At 37.1% G+C, this 18,260-nt stretch overlaps 1 protein-coding gene across 1 annotated transcript; it reads right to left on the reverse strand.

Annotated features, from left to right (window-relative positions):
- Positions 1-1,671: 1,671 nt before the first annotated feature.
- PRIM1 (DNA primase subunit 1) lies at positions 1,672-15,335 on the reverse strand. The gene is made up of 13 exons (XM_054579933.1): positions 15,175-15,335; positions 14,321-14,478; positions 11,802-11,908; positions 11,656-11,729; positions 10,453-10,589; positions 9,991-10,049; positions 8,315-8,424; positions 7,684-7,784; positions 7,372-7,513; positions 5,736-5,805; positions 4,978-5,069; positions 4,221-4,319; positions 1,672-2,752 (listed from the first exon to the last, which is right to left on the reverse strand). The coding sequence occupies exons 1-13, from the start codon at positions 15,275-15,277 to the stop codon at positions 2,733-2,735; spliced, it is 1,272 nt and encodes a 423-aa protein (XP_054435908.1). The 5' UTR covers positions 15,278-15,335; the 3' UTR covers positions 1,672-2,732.
- Between the last annotated feature and the right edge of the window lie 2,925 nt (positions 15,336-18,260).

Below are 18,260 nucleotides of genomic sequence, written 5' to 3' on the forward strand. Positions count from 1 at the left end.
GAATTCAGAACTGGACGCATTGGCCTGGCAAGAACTCTCTGCCCCGAGCCACGCGGTCATTAGATAGCCGACCCCTTGCCGTCCCCCACGTCGAAGCATTTTGATACGCGAAGGGTCAATGCAAAGAGAGAAGAAACCAACCTCTGCACTCCGGTCAGCAAAATAGCCACAGCATTAATTCTTTGACTTTTCGTTTTCCTTTCTTAAATAATGAGGGAAAATATGAGGTTTTAAATAATACGGAATGCCACAGATTTTATCCACACCATTGTAAGGTAGCAGTGACCTACAAGTTAATTTTTTTGAAATACACAATGTAGATTAATGTTGAAATTATAAAGGTAGAGATTCCCTTTACAGAAAAAACAACTTAGGCACGTATACTTTTTTTTTTTGCCTAACATTTTGGGCACTTATAGAGCTTGAAATGCATCCATTTGGATCCAGCATCCTATGTTAAGTACCCATACAGTAATATTCTTGAAAAGTAGAATGTGAAATCAGTTGTTTATGAAAAGGCCCCGATTCCCATACTCTGTCAGCCCTACAAAAGGACTCAAATGTATTACCCAAAACCAACTAACAATTAAGCTATGGCTTCAAGACAATTGTGGCTGCCTTTTAAGCAGTGGGCATTTAAAAAGCTCGTAAAGTTTCTTCAAAATTTTCGAGATCTCTATCATAATGAAATGAGGATTAGAATTAATGAATCAGGATTAAATGAAGTAGTATTTACCAGGAATGAGAAATTCTGATTCTCTTCAGATCGGAAAGGCAATACTGTGATTAAGAACATGGACTCTGAAGCCAAACTACTTTGTCTGAATCTCAGCTTGGTTACCTAATAGTGATCTTAGGCAATTTAACTAACCAATTTGTGTCTGTTCACCTATGAAATGACGATAATGGTAGCTACTTGATAGGATTGTTGGGAAGATTAAATTAAAATATGTACATTACTTAAAAAGTGTTTATTGTTACTATTTAAATTATAGAATTTCTAACAAAGTTTCTAAGTAAATTAGTGATCTGGAAGATTTGTCAATGCAGTCCATTTACCTTCAGAAGGCCAGCAATTGCTAATTATCTCCTTAGACAAAACTACCTCCATTTTGACCATTCTTCCCATTACTCATTAAGGAAGGATGTATTTTCTTTTTTTGGGTTTCTCTGTATATTGGCCAAATTTGGAGATGGAAACCAGTTCTGTGCCCTTTGTTTCTACAATTCATATAGAGACAAGTTGGTAAATCAGACAATAGAGAAGTCAATAGTCTTTGAGCATTTTTCTATTATCAGAATGAAACATTTACTCTTTTACAGGAGCACAATGTTCTATAATTAATTTTATGGGCTAGTATACCAGCTTTTATCCCAGCACTTTAATATTAAAGCATTGAAATATTTCAATGCTAGACATATTGGAAGGTTAAAAGTTCTCACTGAAAGAATACCAGACTTTCCACTCTCATTCTGAGTTCCTAAGATGGACCAATGAGTCTTTAGTAATTTTGTACTGAGGAATTTCAATTGACCGACTGTTTCCTGACCTGAAGACTGAATAATACATAGTACACGGAAGCTCAAATGAGGAATTTTGCACAATAGTCTTTAATATTTTTCTTAAAAAAATTAGAAAACAAATGCAAGGCATTTCAGTATTTGACATTATAGTGTTGTATATAAACCAAAAGATTAAAAAAAAAGACTGTGTGACTATAGAGAAAACAATGTTAAAGGAGATGCAAAAGAAGGTAAATTTTTATAAATCATGGAAAGTACCAGACTAATAGTTACTTCCCAGTGTTTTTCAGAAGACAGAATGCAAACCAGAATCGTTTAATTTAGATTGGTTGTAAAACCAGACAAAAGAAATTTGGCATTTAATATCTATCACAAAATCAAATGTGGAAGAAATGAAAACTTTACAATTAAATTTAAGTATTTGGATATATAGAAAGTCCAAGTGTAACAGGTTTTGACAAGTGTAACAGGTTTTATGTTGATGAAGTTGGTTATTTTTTCTAAGCTGTTTCTTTACAACGTAGACTAATCCAATGGTTCTGATTGTTTTCTAAGGGAAGAAGGAGCTGCAATTGCAGCAGTTGTAAATAATACTCTGCTAGGCCATAATATTATAATCTAGTAACTCACTTCTTTTGAATTAAAGTTTTGGTAGGTTTAGATGCTCAGTTTAAAATGATTTTTAAAAGATGGGCAGTGGGGGTGTTGGCCTGACCTATAAAAATATCAGTAAGCAAACAAGTGACTGAATACATGCTACAGGTATAATTAACTGAAGTGTCTAAGACTTAAGGACAAAGCCCTCATTCACCTGAAATATTAACTCCAGAAATATGGAGGTTGTATCCCATGAGCTGAGGTTAAATTCTTGGGCATGTTACTGCTCAGTTACCTCTATATATGGAAACTGGTAGAAGTGAGTTATTTATATCAGAAATCTTAGGATTATCTTGGTATATATAGTATTAAAAGTTACAAATTTATCTGCATTTATTCCTCCCATTATTGCTCCTTCCAGGAACTTGGACACTCTCCTTTGGTGGCTTTAGGAATCTTTTCAACATAATTTTTTCTCAAGAAAAGAAAATTTTGCTTTGAGCATTAAATGCATAGATGGTTCTGCCATATTTATTAAATGGCTCTTGAAGTATTTGTTTCTTGGTTGAAAGTAGAAGTTATCCATATTAGTTGGAGGGGAGTTGTTATCTTCAGAAGTCTTTTTGTAAATCTAAAATAGAACAGATTTTTATCAAAGGATAGCAAGGGAAAACAAAACAAAGCCCATTTATTTTCACATTCTGATTTGCTTAATACACCCATTAAATTCACATCATGCATAAAGATTTGCTTTCATATTTACTGAGGTCCACATTATAGACTGGGCTAGTACAGAGCAAGAGTATAAAGGACTTAATATGGCCAGTTGGAATGGCAGCTTCGACAAGGTTTTCCAAGTTCAGAGTCATCATTTTTCATTCAATAACCACATACGCGAGTATCTACTATGAGTAGAGCATTACCTTAGGCACTGTTCTTTAGCCATCACACATTTTATTTAAAAATAAAGTGAAAAGGCCATTTGTATTTCCATAATGTTGCCACAGTTTTCTGTGATATTCATCAATCTCTTAAATAATATTCAGTGCTTATTTTTTTTTTTGCTTACACATATGCTCAGATCTCTCCTATCCAAAAAACTCTTTCTTTGACACTACTATCTTCTTAGCAACTCCCTCTAGTTCCTATATGCAACAATATTTTATCAGTTACCTACTGCATTTGACACTTGATAATATTCTTGAAACTTTTCTTTCCCCTGTCTTCTATGGCACTTTTACCTCCATCTTTCATCTCTCCACTTCCAAATCATTACTGGGTCTCAAGGGTTGCACCTTTTGGAGATCTCCAATGCTACTGTCCTAATGGTAATAGCCCAACTGGCCTCTTGGGATCTTTCTATCCTCTACCGCTCTCCAGATATACTGTTGCTAGATTTATCTTTCTAGATAAAACTACAAATCATGGCACTTCCTTCCTTAGTCTGCTTCTTCGGATTTCTAGCTCATCATTTCCTGACACAGCTTTTTTTCTGATTAGCTACACTAATTGATGACCTCCAGAGTGACCCAATGCTTTTTCGTCTCTATGCCTTTGCTTCTGATATTCCTTCAAGAATAACAACCTGTCTCTTTTTTCCACTCCCATACCCCAATTTCATCAAATCTCTGCTTGTGGAAATCGTACTCTTACTTCAAGGCACGGTATATTGGCCCTGGGGGTTAGACTTCATATAGCAGCTTACTGAAAAGAGTTCCAATGACACCCCCCCCTTTTTTTTTTAAATATGAAATCTTCTCACGTTATTTTAATCAGCTGAGATCTCTTTCTTAGCACCTTGTATTTTTTTCTTTTGTACCAGTTAGTACTTCGTAAAGGCAGGGCGGCGTGGTGTGGAATTCATCTTTCTATAATTCATCTTTGTGTCCCTTATAGTACCTGACACTTGGAAGGTGTTTAATGATATGTGTTGAACTGAATTAAGGGACCTTAATTTGGAAAAATGCTAAGGATAGTAAGATAAACCAGTAACATTTTTGGGAGGATAAAGATGAGAGTTCTAAAGTTGCTCATTCACTGGATGCTTTAAACTACCATACTATGATCTAAATAGCAAAAAGGGAAAGGTAGAGTCTTACCACTCTTCTTGAGAAGTTCTCCTTTTCGGGATTTATCCAGGTTTTCAAGAAACTGTTCAAAAACTTTTATGTAAGGACCTAGACTGGTCTTCTTATAATCTAAATTATAAACACCATTTATTATAATTAGCATTTTAACAGCAAGGATAACATGAAAGTATAACTTTTAAGTTTCTTGTAAGAATTCCAGAACAATACTGTTCAATATAAGTATAATGAGAAACGTGTACCCAAGCATGTGCCCTGCCAGGACTCAAACTGGTGACCTTGCAGTTTGTGGGATGACACCCAACCAACTGAGCCACACTGGTCGGGGCTCAAATTCTTGAATGTACAATTCAGTCACAATTTAGACATATACTTACCATACTACTAATATGGATATATCAAAAACAAACTAAAGAACAAAAGTGCTGCATACATAGTAGTTGTTTAATAAATGACTGTTGAATCTAAGACTGAAATTCAAACCATTATCAATCCAGTTGACAACTTAATTTTACAATATAGATCCTGGCATTTAGATATTGCTTATAAGTATCTAATGACACAAATTGGATTTAACAGCACCATTTAGGCAGTCAGTTGCTGAAAAAAGGGGAGAAACACTGCTAAAACATTATTTGCTACTTAGTTGGTTTCAGGATAAACAACTAACCAACTGGGCTGAATCCTAGAAGAATTAATTACTGGAGTGATGGAAAGATATTTATATAAAAAGCTTTTGTTAAAATGAAGCTTCAATATATTAACTTACCTCTGGTTCTATGTTTGAAATTGGATTCAGCTTTGTTCTCCTCTTTTTCCTCTTCATCAGGGGAAATGGCATCTAATTCACGGCAGATGGAGCTACAAATAATAGAATAAGAGAATTTTAAAGTTGGGTTTTGGTCAACATTACCCAGTGTATCATAGCACATGAATCCCTTAAGATTCTCTGTGAAAAAATTATGTGTCCAACTACGTTTTGGGATATTCTAAAAACCATAATCTCTCCTTAGAGTTTTCCATGCATATTAGCATATTAAACACTGGGAAATCTTGTAGTAAAGAACTTTTAATCTATCTAAGTAAGCATTTTCCAAACTTATTTGAACTTGAAAAATCTTGTCTTTTCAAATTATATGAGAAAGATTATTTAAAGTTACAGAGGTACTAGAAGGGAGCCAGCTGGGCTGCAGAGGCTCAGGAAACAAGTTACAGAAGCAGAAGAAGGGTCCTCAGAGAGTAGGAGAGAGAAAGGCAAAGATAACTCACCTAAGGGGGAAGGAGAGGGAGAAGGGAAAGGTGCAGGTGTGCTCCCGAGAGGTGTGCCTGGACTTAAAAATCTTTTCCTTGCGTAATAGCAGCTGAAACACTTGTGCTCTGTGGAACTCACTAGGAAATGTTACTCTACTAGGGCATCATTACGTAGCCTTAAAAGCAGCAGCCTCTCTGGAAGGGCTCTAATCCAATCTACTTCAAAATCAGAACAATCACAAACAGAAAAGGAGTGATCAATGATCTGGAACATACCTTATGGTTGGAACAGTAAACGGATCAAACTGATCCACTTTCTGTAAATCAATAGGCACTGAAATTCGACCTATAAGAACCAAAAGTTATAACGGATGATTGTGGCATAAAAATCATTATAGGCTGTCTCCTATAAGTTACTTTTGGCTAAAATTTTAATCTAAGGTTTAGAAAAAGGGTTAGACTTTTCTGTTAAGAGCAATAGAACTATAAATTAAAAGAACTTTCACATTAGCTGTGCCTTTTATTTCTCTTAAAAAAAAAACCCACACCAAAAACATAGGTGTGAAACACTGTTAAGCTATTACCTAGTTGCTCTTATCTCTACTTTTATTTCTTTCTCCCTTTTCCTAATATCCTCTTATATTTAAGTGTAGGACACTCAAATTGAGTGAGTCTTGAAAACCAAATGAAATAGATGGAAATAGTTCATTTCATTACCTTAGTTTATTAACTAAAATCAAAACAGACATCTATATGGCCCTGGTCAGGTGGCTCAGTTGGTTAGAGCATCATCCCATACACCAAAAGATTGCAGGTTCCATCCCTGGTCAGGGCAATACCTAGGCTGTGGTTGGATCCCAGGTCAGGGTGTGTAACAGGAGGCAACCAAGTGATGTTTCTCTCTCACATCGATGCATCTCTCTCTCCCTTCCCTCTTTCTAAAATCAATAGACATATCCTCTGGTGAGGATTAAAGAAAAAAAGGAAAAGACAAGACAGTTCTATGTTGGGTATCTTAAGAAAGCATTTTGGAAATAAAGTAGACATTACAAATACTATCCTTTTATAATATCCACACCTGGGACACTACATAAAATTCGTTACATCTCAAAAAATGAGACAATGAATCTAAAGGATGCCAGGTGATTAATAAGTAAAATAATTAAGGAAATTGGGAGTTGATATTAAAGACAGAGTAAAAAAACTGCAGCTAATCAATGGGGAAAGGATATAATCAAAATGTATACTTACAAATGAACGTAATTATTTACCCAAACCTTAAATATTAGAATAAGGGGACATCCACTGAAGCTTTAGAATGAATCTTAAAATATTAAACTTACTACCAAAAGAAGCTAAGAACAGTTGACAGGTTTGTAAAAAGGGCTACATGAATGTACGGACTACAGTCACTAGATTATTAAGGGTAACTAGGCAATTTGGGAGAAGTGAATGTGTGACAATTTTCTAAGCACTTTACATTTTATAGTCACAGTAACCCACTGATGTAGGTACTATTATTATCTCCATGTTACAGATGAGAAAACCAAGGCAACACAGAGTAATTTCCTTAACATCTTATACCCAGTGGCACAATTTGTTTTAAGACTGTGGACAAGTCACTTTATCTTCATAGGCCCTGTTTCCTCACCTGTACAATGAGAGCTATTGTCTTGTAATTTCTATCACTGAACCTCAGAAACCCCACAGAAAATTATCTACATAGGGGGAACTCACCCAGTAGCTACTAATCAACAATTTAAAAATAAGTTAATTTACGTATTAGCTGACAGAACAATTCTTCAACCTTTAAAATGTCAAACATCATATGTATTCACACCTAGTGACACACTTGCTAAAACAAAAAATAACTTTCATTTTTCTTTCAGTTTTCATTATTTTCTTTACATACCTGTTTTAGGATGAACACTAAAAGGGCTCTTCAGCAAATGATTGATTCCTTTACTAACATTGATATCCAGCCGTGGAAAACAGTACTGGAGCATGATCTCCCACTCAAGCCAGGGTCCCCATTTATCATTTCTGACGTCATTCTAAAAGCAGATGCAAGTCCAGGATGAGGATCAGTAGGAACTTTTGAGCATTTCTTTCAAAGTGATTATAAAGTAATCTTCAACCATCTTTAACTTAAAAAGCAAAACAATCAGAATTTAATGAAGAATTATATTATTATATTTGTAATACAGATTTCAATGGAATATACCGGATGTCTGGCTACTTTCTTCAACTGCTCCTTCAAATGCTTCCAACGCTGAAGTGAACTGTGATGCTTTTGGAACATTTGTTGAAGGTTCTCATGAATTGGTGATGGGTCATTAAGGAACAAACTCATTTAGGGCACATCAACAAACAACTTATCTGTTTATACCGAACGTAATTACTGTTTCCTAAAATATGAATAAAATAAACACTAAAAAATAACCCTGTAAAAATATAGTGGTGATATGACAGAAAGAATGCCAAAATAACTATACAGTTTAATGTAAAATCTTTCACTGGTCTGTAAGACAAACAAAATGATTTAGCATTCTCTAAATAGCCATTAATTCTGGATCAACTACCATAAAGAGGAAATTTACTTATGAAATGTCCTCATGTCTTACTGTATTCCAAACCAGATAAACAAGAATGTAGAAATACAGGATGTTTTGGATAAAAAAAGATGTTTTGGATAAAAAAGATTTGGATTAAAAAAACAAGCATATAAGAAAAAAATATTTGAAAAGATTGCCAAAAAAAAAGAGAACAAGTATATGAGATTATGCAGGCAGAACACATGTATATCATAGATCAATGCAAGTAGTTCACATAGAAATGGTCTCAGGAAAGGATATTCTCAGGAACAAGAGCTAAAATCTTATCACAGCTTTCTTTATTTCCAAGAATATCTTGCTCAACCAAGGCATATTCTTCAAAGTATTTATTTATTATGTTAATAGATTTTCTGTAGGGATAACAATAGCCAAGTCCCAGTACTATTAGTAACATATACCCCACATAGCTTCTGCTACCATTTGGGAGGCTAGGGCTCATTTTCACTGAATTTCTAGAACTTAGCTAGGTAAAATGGGAATACCCCTTCACAGGGTCATGAGAGTTAACTCTAAGGGGAAAGAACCTAACGTAGTACCTGATTTATAATAGATGTTCAAAAATGTTTACTTCTAAACTCCACAACTTAGAAGGTTAATATATAACATCATAAATATGGGGGTGGCAAAAGTAGGTTTACAGCTATAAGTACACAAACGAGCTTATTCTTGTATCATTATTTATTCTTCTATTTTTTTTTTCCATAAGAACTGTAAACCTACTTTTTGATAGAAAGCAACCAATTCAGGACAACATAATACATCAGTAGTAGAATAGGGGACACTGCCTATAAATTCTACTCTGGATTGCTTGCTTTAACATCTCAACAATTATATAGTGCTTAGCAATTTGCAAATAGACTTCACATTTCCTGTTTCACTTAATCTTTGTTGTAACTCTGAGTTATGTGGAGCAGATACTATTCTCCCCTTTATATGGATAAGGAAATGGAGGCTCTAATATTTTATCAAGGTCATAGTAAGTGGTAGAATATGGATCTTACTCCTAATGCAATGCTCTCTCCATTATCCTAGAGAAGTGGTGAATTCAATGGAAAAAGTATGGTTTTGGTATCATGAATCTGAATTTAACAATTACTTGTGTGATGCCAAGCAAATTATACAGTTCCTCCAAATCTCACTTTGTTCATCTGGAAGTAGAGATACCATCATCATATCCCTCATGAAGTTATTGGAAAGACCAATGACAACATTTGTTAAGCAGTAGCATATAAGAGACATTCAATTAACTCTAGCTATTATTACTGTAAAATACTACCTCAGCGGAGAATATTGATAACAAGGTATGTAGAGCAAGAGCAGAGTGGACTTTTAGGACACCTTAGACTCTCCAAAATGGAGTCACTGTCAGCCATGACAGTTATGTCAAATGCTGTGTCAACACTAAGGTTATGGAGTATAATGGGAATGCCTCTATTTGGGGCCTGGAACACCCACTACCATGAGTGTGGACACTTGGATAAGGACTCTATCTGGACATAGAAGAGTGGGACCTCTGCCCCTGGTGGTCTATTAAAACTCAGAACTCCGACCTCTCCGTGCTCAAGCTTGGCTGTACCACAGGTCATGCTCAGAGCCCTGCTGAACTTCCAATCCACTGGATGCATAGCCACCTGGCCTGACACTGATACCCACCTCTCCACCTGCAGGTGCTGCTAGTGGCTGGGACTTTACACTGTACACTCTGCTTCTATCACTTAAGCTCTCCCTCTCTGTGTGTAACCTGCATGTGACCATTGGCTTATTTGGGAGGTCTCTCCTGCTAAACCTGGCACTGTGGAAAGACGTTATATGAATGACTCCTTTCAGGGACACTTCCTTGCTCATGACACAAGGTAATTCTACAAGCATGTGCAGGTATAGCAGACACAAACTGCATGAAGTCTTTCCCAACAGACCTGACAAAAGGGTGAATATTTTCACTTAGGTGAACTTTCTTTTTAACGTCTTGACCACCCTGAAAAATAAATCACCAAAAAAGACCTTCATGTATGATATATGACAAATGAAATTCTTAAAAAATTTCTATAATTTGTAAAGATACTGATTAAATAATGTCAAAGCATAAAAGCTCATACACTATTTTATACAGTCTTTTTAACCCTGTAACTTTTTGGGTTAACTCTACTTGATTTAATTGAACCATAAAAGTAAACGACTAATCTTTCTTTGCCACAAAGGAGGATACTTACAACAAAATATGAAATATCTTTTAAAATTACAGCTACTATGATTTTAATCAATCTGCTGGTAAGGTCATCTACTTTGTAAAGTAGATGCTATAAAAGATAGTGTAATTTTGTTACTGAACATACCAGGCTTGATACATCTAGCAAAAAATTTTATCATTAAGATCTTACCTTTACAAGACTTAAATACTCAACTATCCCAGACCGTACTGCGGAGGACAATTTTCTAACTGATTCATCACAAACCCAGCAATGAACACCTCTTCTTCCAGAATATACCCAAAGGCGGTGCTTAAATCCAAAGTCCTCTGAGCATAGGAGACATAAGTGTTAAAACAAATCTGTAAACTCCTGGTTCTTGCTTACTTCCTTAGCTTCATTTTTTTTCTTTTTAATGTTTTATCCACATGTACTCACCTGAACTATATTAAATTAGCTGTAATTTCCTGTGCTGCACCTGCTCACCCCTGATGCTCTTGCCTTCATTACTTTATCTATCCTGGTCTCTCTGCCAAGAGTTTCCTCCTGCTCCAGCATTTCCATTTCTCTCCTTAACCAAATGCCGTTTACCCTTAAAGACCCAGTCTAGTAGATATTAAAGGAGTTAATAAATTTAAAGTGCTTTGAACAGTACTGCGCCCATAATAAGCCCCCTATATAAGACCAACTATTTTATTACCATCCTTATCACCACCTCTTCTAGGAAGCCTTTTCTGATCCAATCTCTTCCCATTCCTGTAGGCACTCCTGCTGTTTTATATCCCCATAGCACCCAGTGCATATTACTTAACACAAAGGTAATCCTTAATTTTTTTTTAATGGGCACCTTTCTTTTATTAATTAATTATAATTTCATCTTCATAATTAGTTGTAATTTCATTGTACTTATAAACATGGAATATATTACTGGAATTTGTTATTTTCTTCTATGTTTCTACTACTAAAGTCACAATATTGTGGATGAATCTCATACACATTGAGTGAAAAAAGCCAATTTCATAAGTTTACATATTCTATGACTGTTTGTACAAAATTTTCAAAAACCCAAAGCCAGATATATATACTTATTTGTCTCCTTAGACTGTGTAACCTACTTGAGGTAAGAATTGTTCTCTTTCATATTTCGTCTAGGACAATACCTAGCGCATAGAATTGCATACCAGATGACTGAATTGGGAAAAAAATGCATGGGTTTGATCACAACTTCATTAGTTTCAACTATAACTTCATTGTAATCTTTTACTTTCTTATTATATGCTCTCAGGAAATGTTAGAAATTTGTGGAATTTGATTATAAAATGGTATAGATAGACTAATATTCAGAGAAAAACGGACTCTTGCTTTTGACCCCACTCAGACACTGCTGATACTTGCCCTTCAATGCTCGGTCGATGATGCGGATGGCCATTGTCATGAGGGTCCAGCACTTAGAACATATGTCTGCAGAACTGGAGCAGAATCGTCATTACTCACTGTCGGTGATATTACCCACCCTACCAACAAGGCACCCAGTTAGTTACCTACAACATCTCCTCACATCATCATAGTCTGTCATGTCAATGTCAAACACCAGTTCTTTTTCCTGAGCCTGGAAAGCTCCCAGCTTCACTGTATTATGTTGATTGGGCTACAAGTATAAAATATCAATCAGTTTCTATAAGAGCTCCCATGCTGCCAAATACATTTATTTTCTATCCACACAGAAAACATGGCCAAAAAAGTGAAGAAATCACATAATGTGAAGTTGATGTCAGTTCATTAATTCAGAACCTACACATCCAGAACTGATGACAGTGGAACTTTCATCTACTTAAATAAAACAAGATTTGGTAAATACATATTATCATCAAATTTCGTTCCAGTTCTACTGAGATAATTGACATGAAACATTGTATAATAAATATTTGTTGATCAGTAGAAATCAGAGAGCTTTTTTAGGTTTCTGACAAGGAAAAATACATGTAATTAATTAATTAGTGCCCTATTGCAAAGTGTCCTTAAGGAAGCAATGTTTTAAAAATTCTGAGGGAAAATTATTTAGATATTCAACCATTAGTTAAGCATAAAAATAGAATGAAAACATTTTCCAGATACAGAAGGTGTGAAATATTTTGTCTTCCCTGTGCTTTTTCTCAGGAAGCTCCTGGAGGATGTGCTCCATGAAAACTAAGGAGTAAACTAAAAAAGAGATCACGGGATCTGGGCAACAGGGGATCCAACATGTAAGAGAGGTGAAAAGAAACCAAGGTGATTATAAGATCACACTTAACCATCAGGCTTAGCGAACAATCAGTCCAATTTGGAGTTCAGAAGGCTGCAGGACAAATTTCTTCAGAATTGAGATAAACTACCCAATGAGTCTGAATATATTAGATTTAGACAACAGGCAAAGAGTTTCAGGTTGAATTTGTGTCTAACCCTAATTTTTTATCTAACAAACAGGAATGTGGGAATGAGAATGTTGTATGTGTAGTGAGGATATGGGTTAAGGTAAAAAAGCTAAATCCTCATCTGCCAGAGAGGAAAAATCAGTAGATAATGCTTAAAATGAAAAACAATGAAAAAATGGAAGAAATATAAGCATGTTACTTAGAGATAAGGAGGCAAATATCTCAGGAATCAACCAAAAGAGAGTGGTTGCGTCTGGGGAGCATAAAACAGGGGGAGTAAGATACCTTTTATTTTTTTTTAAATTTTAAAGTAAAAGGTCCCCATAGTTTACTTGATTTTGTAAATTATGTGCATATGTAACTGATAAAGGTCACAAACAAAATATTTTAAAAAAGAAGTTCTGTAGATGCTCCCTCTTGACCCAATAAAAAATGAGATATTTCCCCACTTTGGTGTTAAGAATAGTGACATTCTGGCCCTTCAAGAAAGACTTAAATTTTAATCTCCACCTCTAAAGAAGAGTAAACTGCTCCAAAGCATCTTTCCTGCCTGCTTTTTCTCACCCTGTCTTCTTTTCTAACCCTGGGATTTAGAGTCAGAAAACCTGACTATCATTTAGAAATTGTGTAACCTAGGGAAAGATTATTTAAGTTCTCGAGGCCTGTTTTCTCCTCTGTAAAAAAAAAAAAAGTGAGAACTGATATGAAAAACAAGTTATGCAACATACAAAAAACCCCTCCATACAAGTGCTATTGTCCTATGTGTGTTTCTCCCCCATGTGTGCGTTTTAAGGAGAGGAAGAAAGACAATTTTGGTATGTTCATTCACTGAGCAAGTATGTACGGTGTACTCTCTCAGCCAAGCACTATTCTAGGTACTTAAAATATAGCAGTGGCAGGGGGATACAAGAGATAGCACATTGCAGTAGGCCTTACTGAGCAAGGACTTGAATGAAGGGAGGAAATGAACCAAGATATCTGGGGAAATGGGTTCTAGGCAGTGAAACTACTTGAATAAGGGCAGTGTGGCAGGGGAGGGATGAGTGAGAGGGAGAGAGGGGTTTTTACTCTGAAATGAAATGGGTAGCCATGAGCAGGGGAATCACAGGATCTGACTTGTTTTAAAAGGATCACTCTGACTGCTGTATTGAGACAATAGATTTCTACAGGAGCAAATTGTTAGGAAGACTCTAGCCATTCAGCTGAATGATGATAATGAGGGTAATAGCACTCTTCGCACTAGTTGGATTTAGATGTTATTATGGTAGAGATTTCCTAAGAGAAGGGATATAGGTATGTGAGAGGAATGAAGAATGACTCCAATGCTGGGAGAGAGTGTAATGCTCTTTTAACTTCCTCCTCAAACCATACTGACTTCCTCATTTAGTCTTTTAGCCAAGACTCATTTTTTTTTGTCCTAGCAAGAATACAACCAATTCACTTACAAATGATTTCCAGTCAGTTATGTAGAGTATCAAAGAACAAAAACAAAAACAAAAAAAATACAACAAAACCCCAATCTACTTGCAAAAACAGTTAAATAAAGTGTGGCTTTATTTGTTTTTAGAATAAACTAAAAATTTATCTCAAAATGCTGGAGGTTCTTGGTGTAAAAAACAAACCAACAAAATAAATAACTGATTTCTTACTCTGTGGGAATATACTGCGCCTATATCAATCTTGTATGGATTCATTTTCTGCATCTCCTTTTCCAGATCACTCTGGCTGTTGAAGGATTGGTAGCGAATGTAAATATCATCTTTCAATGTGAATGAAAATTCACGGTGTTGAAAGTAATTCTTTATCACTGCAAAATAAATGTAAATTTTAAAGTTAATTTGGTACTTTATTCGGCTCTGGGCCTCATAACATTAACCAATAAGAAGATATTTTTAATAAGCCCTTTGTGCTCAACGCTGTGCTGGATGTAAACAACAACAAAAGCCAAGACCTAGTTCCTATTTGACAGGTGCTTACCACACGGCATTTCACAGGGAATAGTTAAAATGAGAAAAAAAATAAGGAGAAATAGTTTAAATATATAACTCCTCCTTTACCTCCTCGGTAGGTCACCTCTATCTCGTCGGTGGCCAACTCGACTGCGACGAGTTAAGTACCTCTCCTCCGCCGGAAGATGTCCCTCTATCTCTGTACGGTGTACTGAATATACAAACCTCTGCAGCTTCCTACCACGACCCTGTAACCCTTTGGCTCAGGAACTGCGGCACGTAAACCCGGCACCGAATGCAAGTTCTCCCACGTAGTGGTAGGACCAGCGGCTCTACTTTTTACTGTGTGGCCGCAGGCTGGTCATCATAGCCTCTCTCTACCCATTTACATTTCAGAGGTGGTGATGGGGAAGGCTCGACCGAATGCGTGAAGGCGCCTCGCCCAGTACTCGCGAGCAAAAGGGCCTTAATGCCGTCATGCCCAAGTACCCTCCCTGAACCTCCTCACATTCACTTCCCGACCCACTACCCACCCCGCCCCCCGCCGCCATCACCTCCGCCGTAGTTGAGCCAGCGATAGTACTGAGCGTAGGGAAAAAGCCTCCGGTAATAAAGCTTAAGCAGCTCGGGGAGCTCCGCGGGGTCAAACGCCTCCATGAATAATGATACTCAAGCGCGGCACAATTACAGCAAGAATTGGCGGGAACGCCACAGGAGCCTCAGCCACTGCGCAGGCGCGTCGTGGCGAAGGCCTGCCATCTGCAGGGGTCGCTGGGAATTGTAGTTGCCACTTGCGGGTATGGCTTGGGCGTGGGAGGTGCTCCCGAGGTCTACTCCGCCCACCCGCTCTGACAAAGGGTCCCCTCTGCTCAGGTGGGCAGAAGGAGGCCGCTCCAATTTCAGGAAGATTGGCTGCAGAAAGGTGAGCCCTTGAGCATATTGACTTAGGTTCTAACGATGAAGTAGAAAAGATGTCCGCCAATTTATGACTATTATAGAAATAACACATTTAAACAATATAAACCAATACTTTAAAAAAAGTGTTTAGAAATTAGTTTTTCATAGAATTACTAGGTCCAATATGTGGAAATATTTCTCAACCAAATGCGAAAAGGAAAGGCTAGCTATTCAGGGCTTGCTATATAGCTTGAGAGTCAGTCACTGTCACTTGCATTTTGGCAGAGGCTCAAAGCCAGGCAAGAGGAGTGGGAAAGCTTTAGGGAGGAAAAGAAGGTTTCAGGTGTGCCCTGATTCAAGGCTGTTTGCTTCGGGAAGCTGTAGATGGGCTAACTAGGAGGGGGGCATCTTATGTGATTCGGTTACTGATGCCAATTGGCCCTCTCAGGTTGGTCCTAAGTTAGAAGTGGGGACAAAATTAGGGAAGCTGCCAGTTATTAATCAGGTTCTAGCCATTTTGGGCCAAATGTTACAGGGGTTATTATTTGGCTTCTATCACCAGAGACAGAGGGTCTGATTTATAGAAGGCTGGCTTCATGGGGTATTTATTATAAATAAGAGTATTGGTTTCCTGGGTAGGCTTCTGCAGGTTGTGGGTCAGAGTTCTGTTTTTTATATATGGTCTGGCTATTGTTTGTTTGTATATTCAGGCTCTCAAATAGAACACCCAGGAATACTAAAACCCGAATTAGAGGAAGCTTGCAGAACCATAGAGAACTTTACAAGTATGAAAGGAGGCTGTGTGCTATTGATGTGCAGATCTGTCAGTCTTACCCGGTAAAAATACTCCGTATTGTAAATGTGGACTGAGGGTGGGCAGTCTGACTCAGTTGGGCGTCCTTCTACAAAGCGAAAGTCTACCGGTTGCCTGGTCTGCGGGTTTGGTCCTTGATCGGGCGTGTGCAGCTGATCTCAGTGTTTCTCTCCTTCTCTTTCTCTCTTCCTTCCCCTCTCTCTATGAGTAAATGTACTCTTTTTAAAAAACCCATTATTTTCATAAATTTTATTTTTACAATAATAGTAGAAGAGCAAGGAGGGAATAGTCTATAGTTAAGTTATTATTAGCCTAATCTTGAAAATGATTATGGTCTCTCAGCCTCTGTCAGCAGTGTGGTAAAAAAAATGGGGTCTGGGTCCCAGCTGGTGTGGCTCAGTTGGTTGGGCATTGTCTCTTGAACTGAAAGGTCGCCAATTCAATTCCAGTCAGGATGTGTGCCTGGGGCGTAGGTTCAGTAAGGCGGCCAATCTTTCTCACATCAGTGTTTCTCAGCCTTTTTCTCCCTTCCTTCTGCTCTTTCTAAAATCAAAAATAAAATATTTAAAAAGAGAGGGTCTGGGAAGATCATACTTATTTGAATGTTTCTAGAAACCTGGCTTCCTGCACAGATCTTAGTTCATTTTCACAATCCCTATGCATCCTGTATTGGGTAGGGTGAATTTCATTGCTGGGAAGGTCTTCACTATAAAAAAAGTAAGAAGAGTGCCCTTCCAGTAGAGTGCTCTTTTCCAGAACTACGTTCTCTTGGCCTTTTTAAATGGAAGTTTCTTAGCTTCCTCATTGCTGCCTCTAGGAACTGACTTCTTTGGACTATTTGGGAGTCCCCTATTTAAATTTCAGGAACAGTAAGGAGTGCAACAGCTTAAGGAGCTAAGACATAAGGGGAGAAAAAAATGAAGTTATATTTATTGAGTTCCTACTGTATGCTTGCTTTATTCAACATTATTTTTCATCAGGAAAAGGAAAAATAAAGGCTAACATTTATATAGCATTTGCTATGCCATCAAGTACCATTTTAGGAATTTATTCCTCATATCAACCTTATGTGGTATGTACAAATATCCTTATTTCACACATGGGGAAATACACAGAGAGCTTAAGTAATTTGTCCAAGGTCACGCAGCTAGTAACGTGGGAATCAGATAGCCTGGCTCCAGAGTTTGTGTGTTTAACCCCTAAGCTACATGCTCTTTCTCCTCAGTAAGGGGTTATTGTGAGGGTTAAGTGAGATAACGGTGCCTGGCACAGTTCATGGTCCAGAACTGCTCAAGGTAAGAAAACTTATTTTGTGAAAGTGCTCTGGTGTAGAGGCTCTTATCCCAAGTGCCACTGAGAGGCAGTATTGCCATTCAGTTGGATTTCTTTGTGTTTCCACACCCGTGCAAAACCCCTTTGTCCTTCAAGCCTTACACTTTCTACTATCCTCTTTACGTTTACTACTTATGTCTACTATCATCCTCTTTGGATAATCTGTCAGCCCTAGGTCGCTCTCCCCAAGTTCTTTGCAGACTTGGACACCCACCTTCTGGACTTGGCTTCTAGTTCAACTCCTATTGTAATTTTGGAAGTTTTTAGCATGTAAAAGGATGATTTAGTCTCTAAATATATGGTTCATTCAGTCATTCTTTAACTCAAGCACTTATTCCACAGTCACTGAAATTTGTGTCGGGCACTTAGCTAGGCTCTGGGGGAAAAAAACTTAATGGCATGATTTCTGCTTCCAAGAAAGTTATAGTCTAGTAGGGGCAATAGACACAAATAAAAAAGTGTAATGAAATGTTATAGATGCGTTTATAAATCAACTGTCTATTTACATTAGCATTTTCCTTAAGACTTGGATAAAGTTGGTACAGGGAACACAGTCACCAAAAGTGCAAATGGTATGGCACTTTCGGGAAACTGCCA

This window comes from Pteronotus mesoamericanus, unplaced genomic scaffold (assembly GCF_021234165.1).
Source record: "Pteronotus mesoamericanus isolate MK-2021 breed Mesoamerican mustached bat unplaced genomic scaffold, CSHL_Meso_final contig_56, whole genome shotgun sequence".
NCBI lineage: Eukaryota > Metazoa > Chordata > Mammalia > Chiroptera > Mormoopidae > Pteronotus > Pteronotus mesoamericanus.

Bases quoted from the DNA above. Each gene is read 5' to 3' on its own strand.
- PRIM1 (XM_054579933.1), bottom strand. From the start codon at position 15,277: ATGGAGGCGTTTGACCCCGCGGAGCTCCCCGAGCTGCTTAAGCTTTAT. The intron at 7,785-8,314 runs ATATCCTTTCCT...ATGACCCATCAC, and splicing joins TTTAGCTCTTGTTCCTGAGA to CAATTCATGAGAACCTTCAA. The intron at 7,514-7,683 runs GTATATTCCATT...ATCTGCTTTTAG, and splicing joins AGAAAGTAGCCAGACATCCG to AATGACGTCAGAAATGATAA.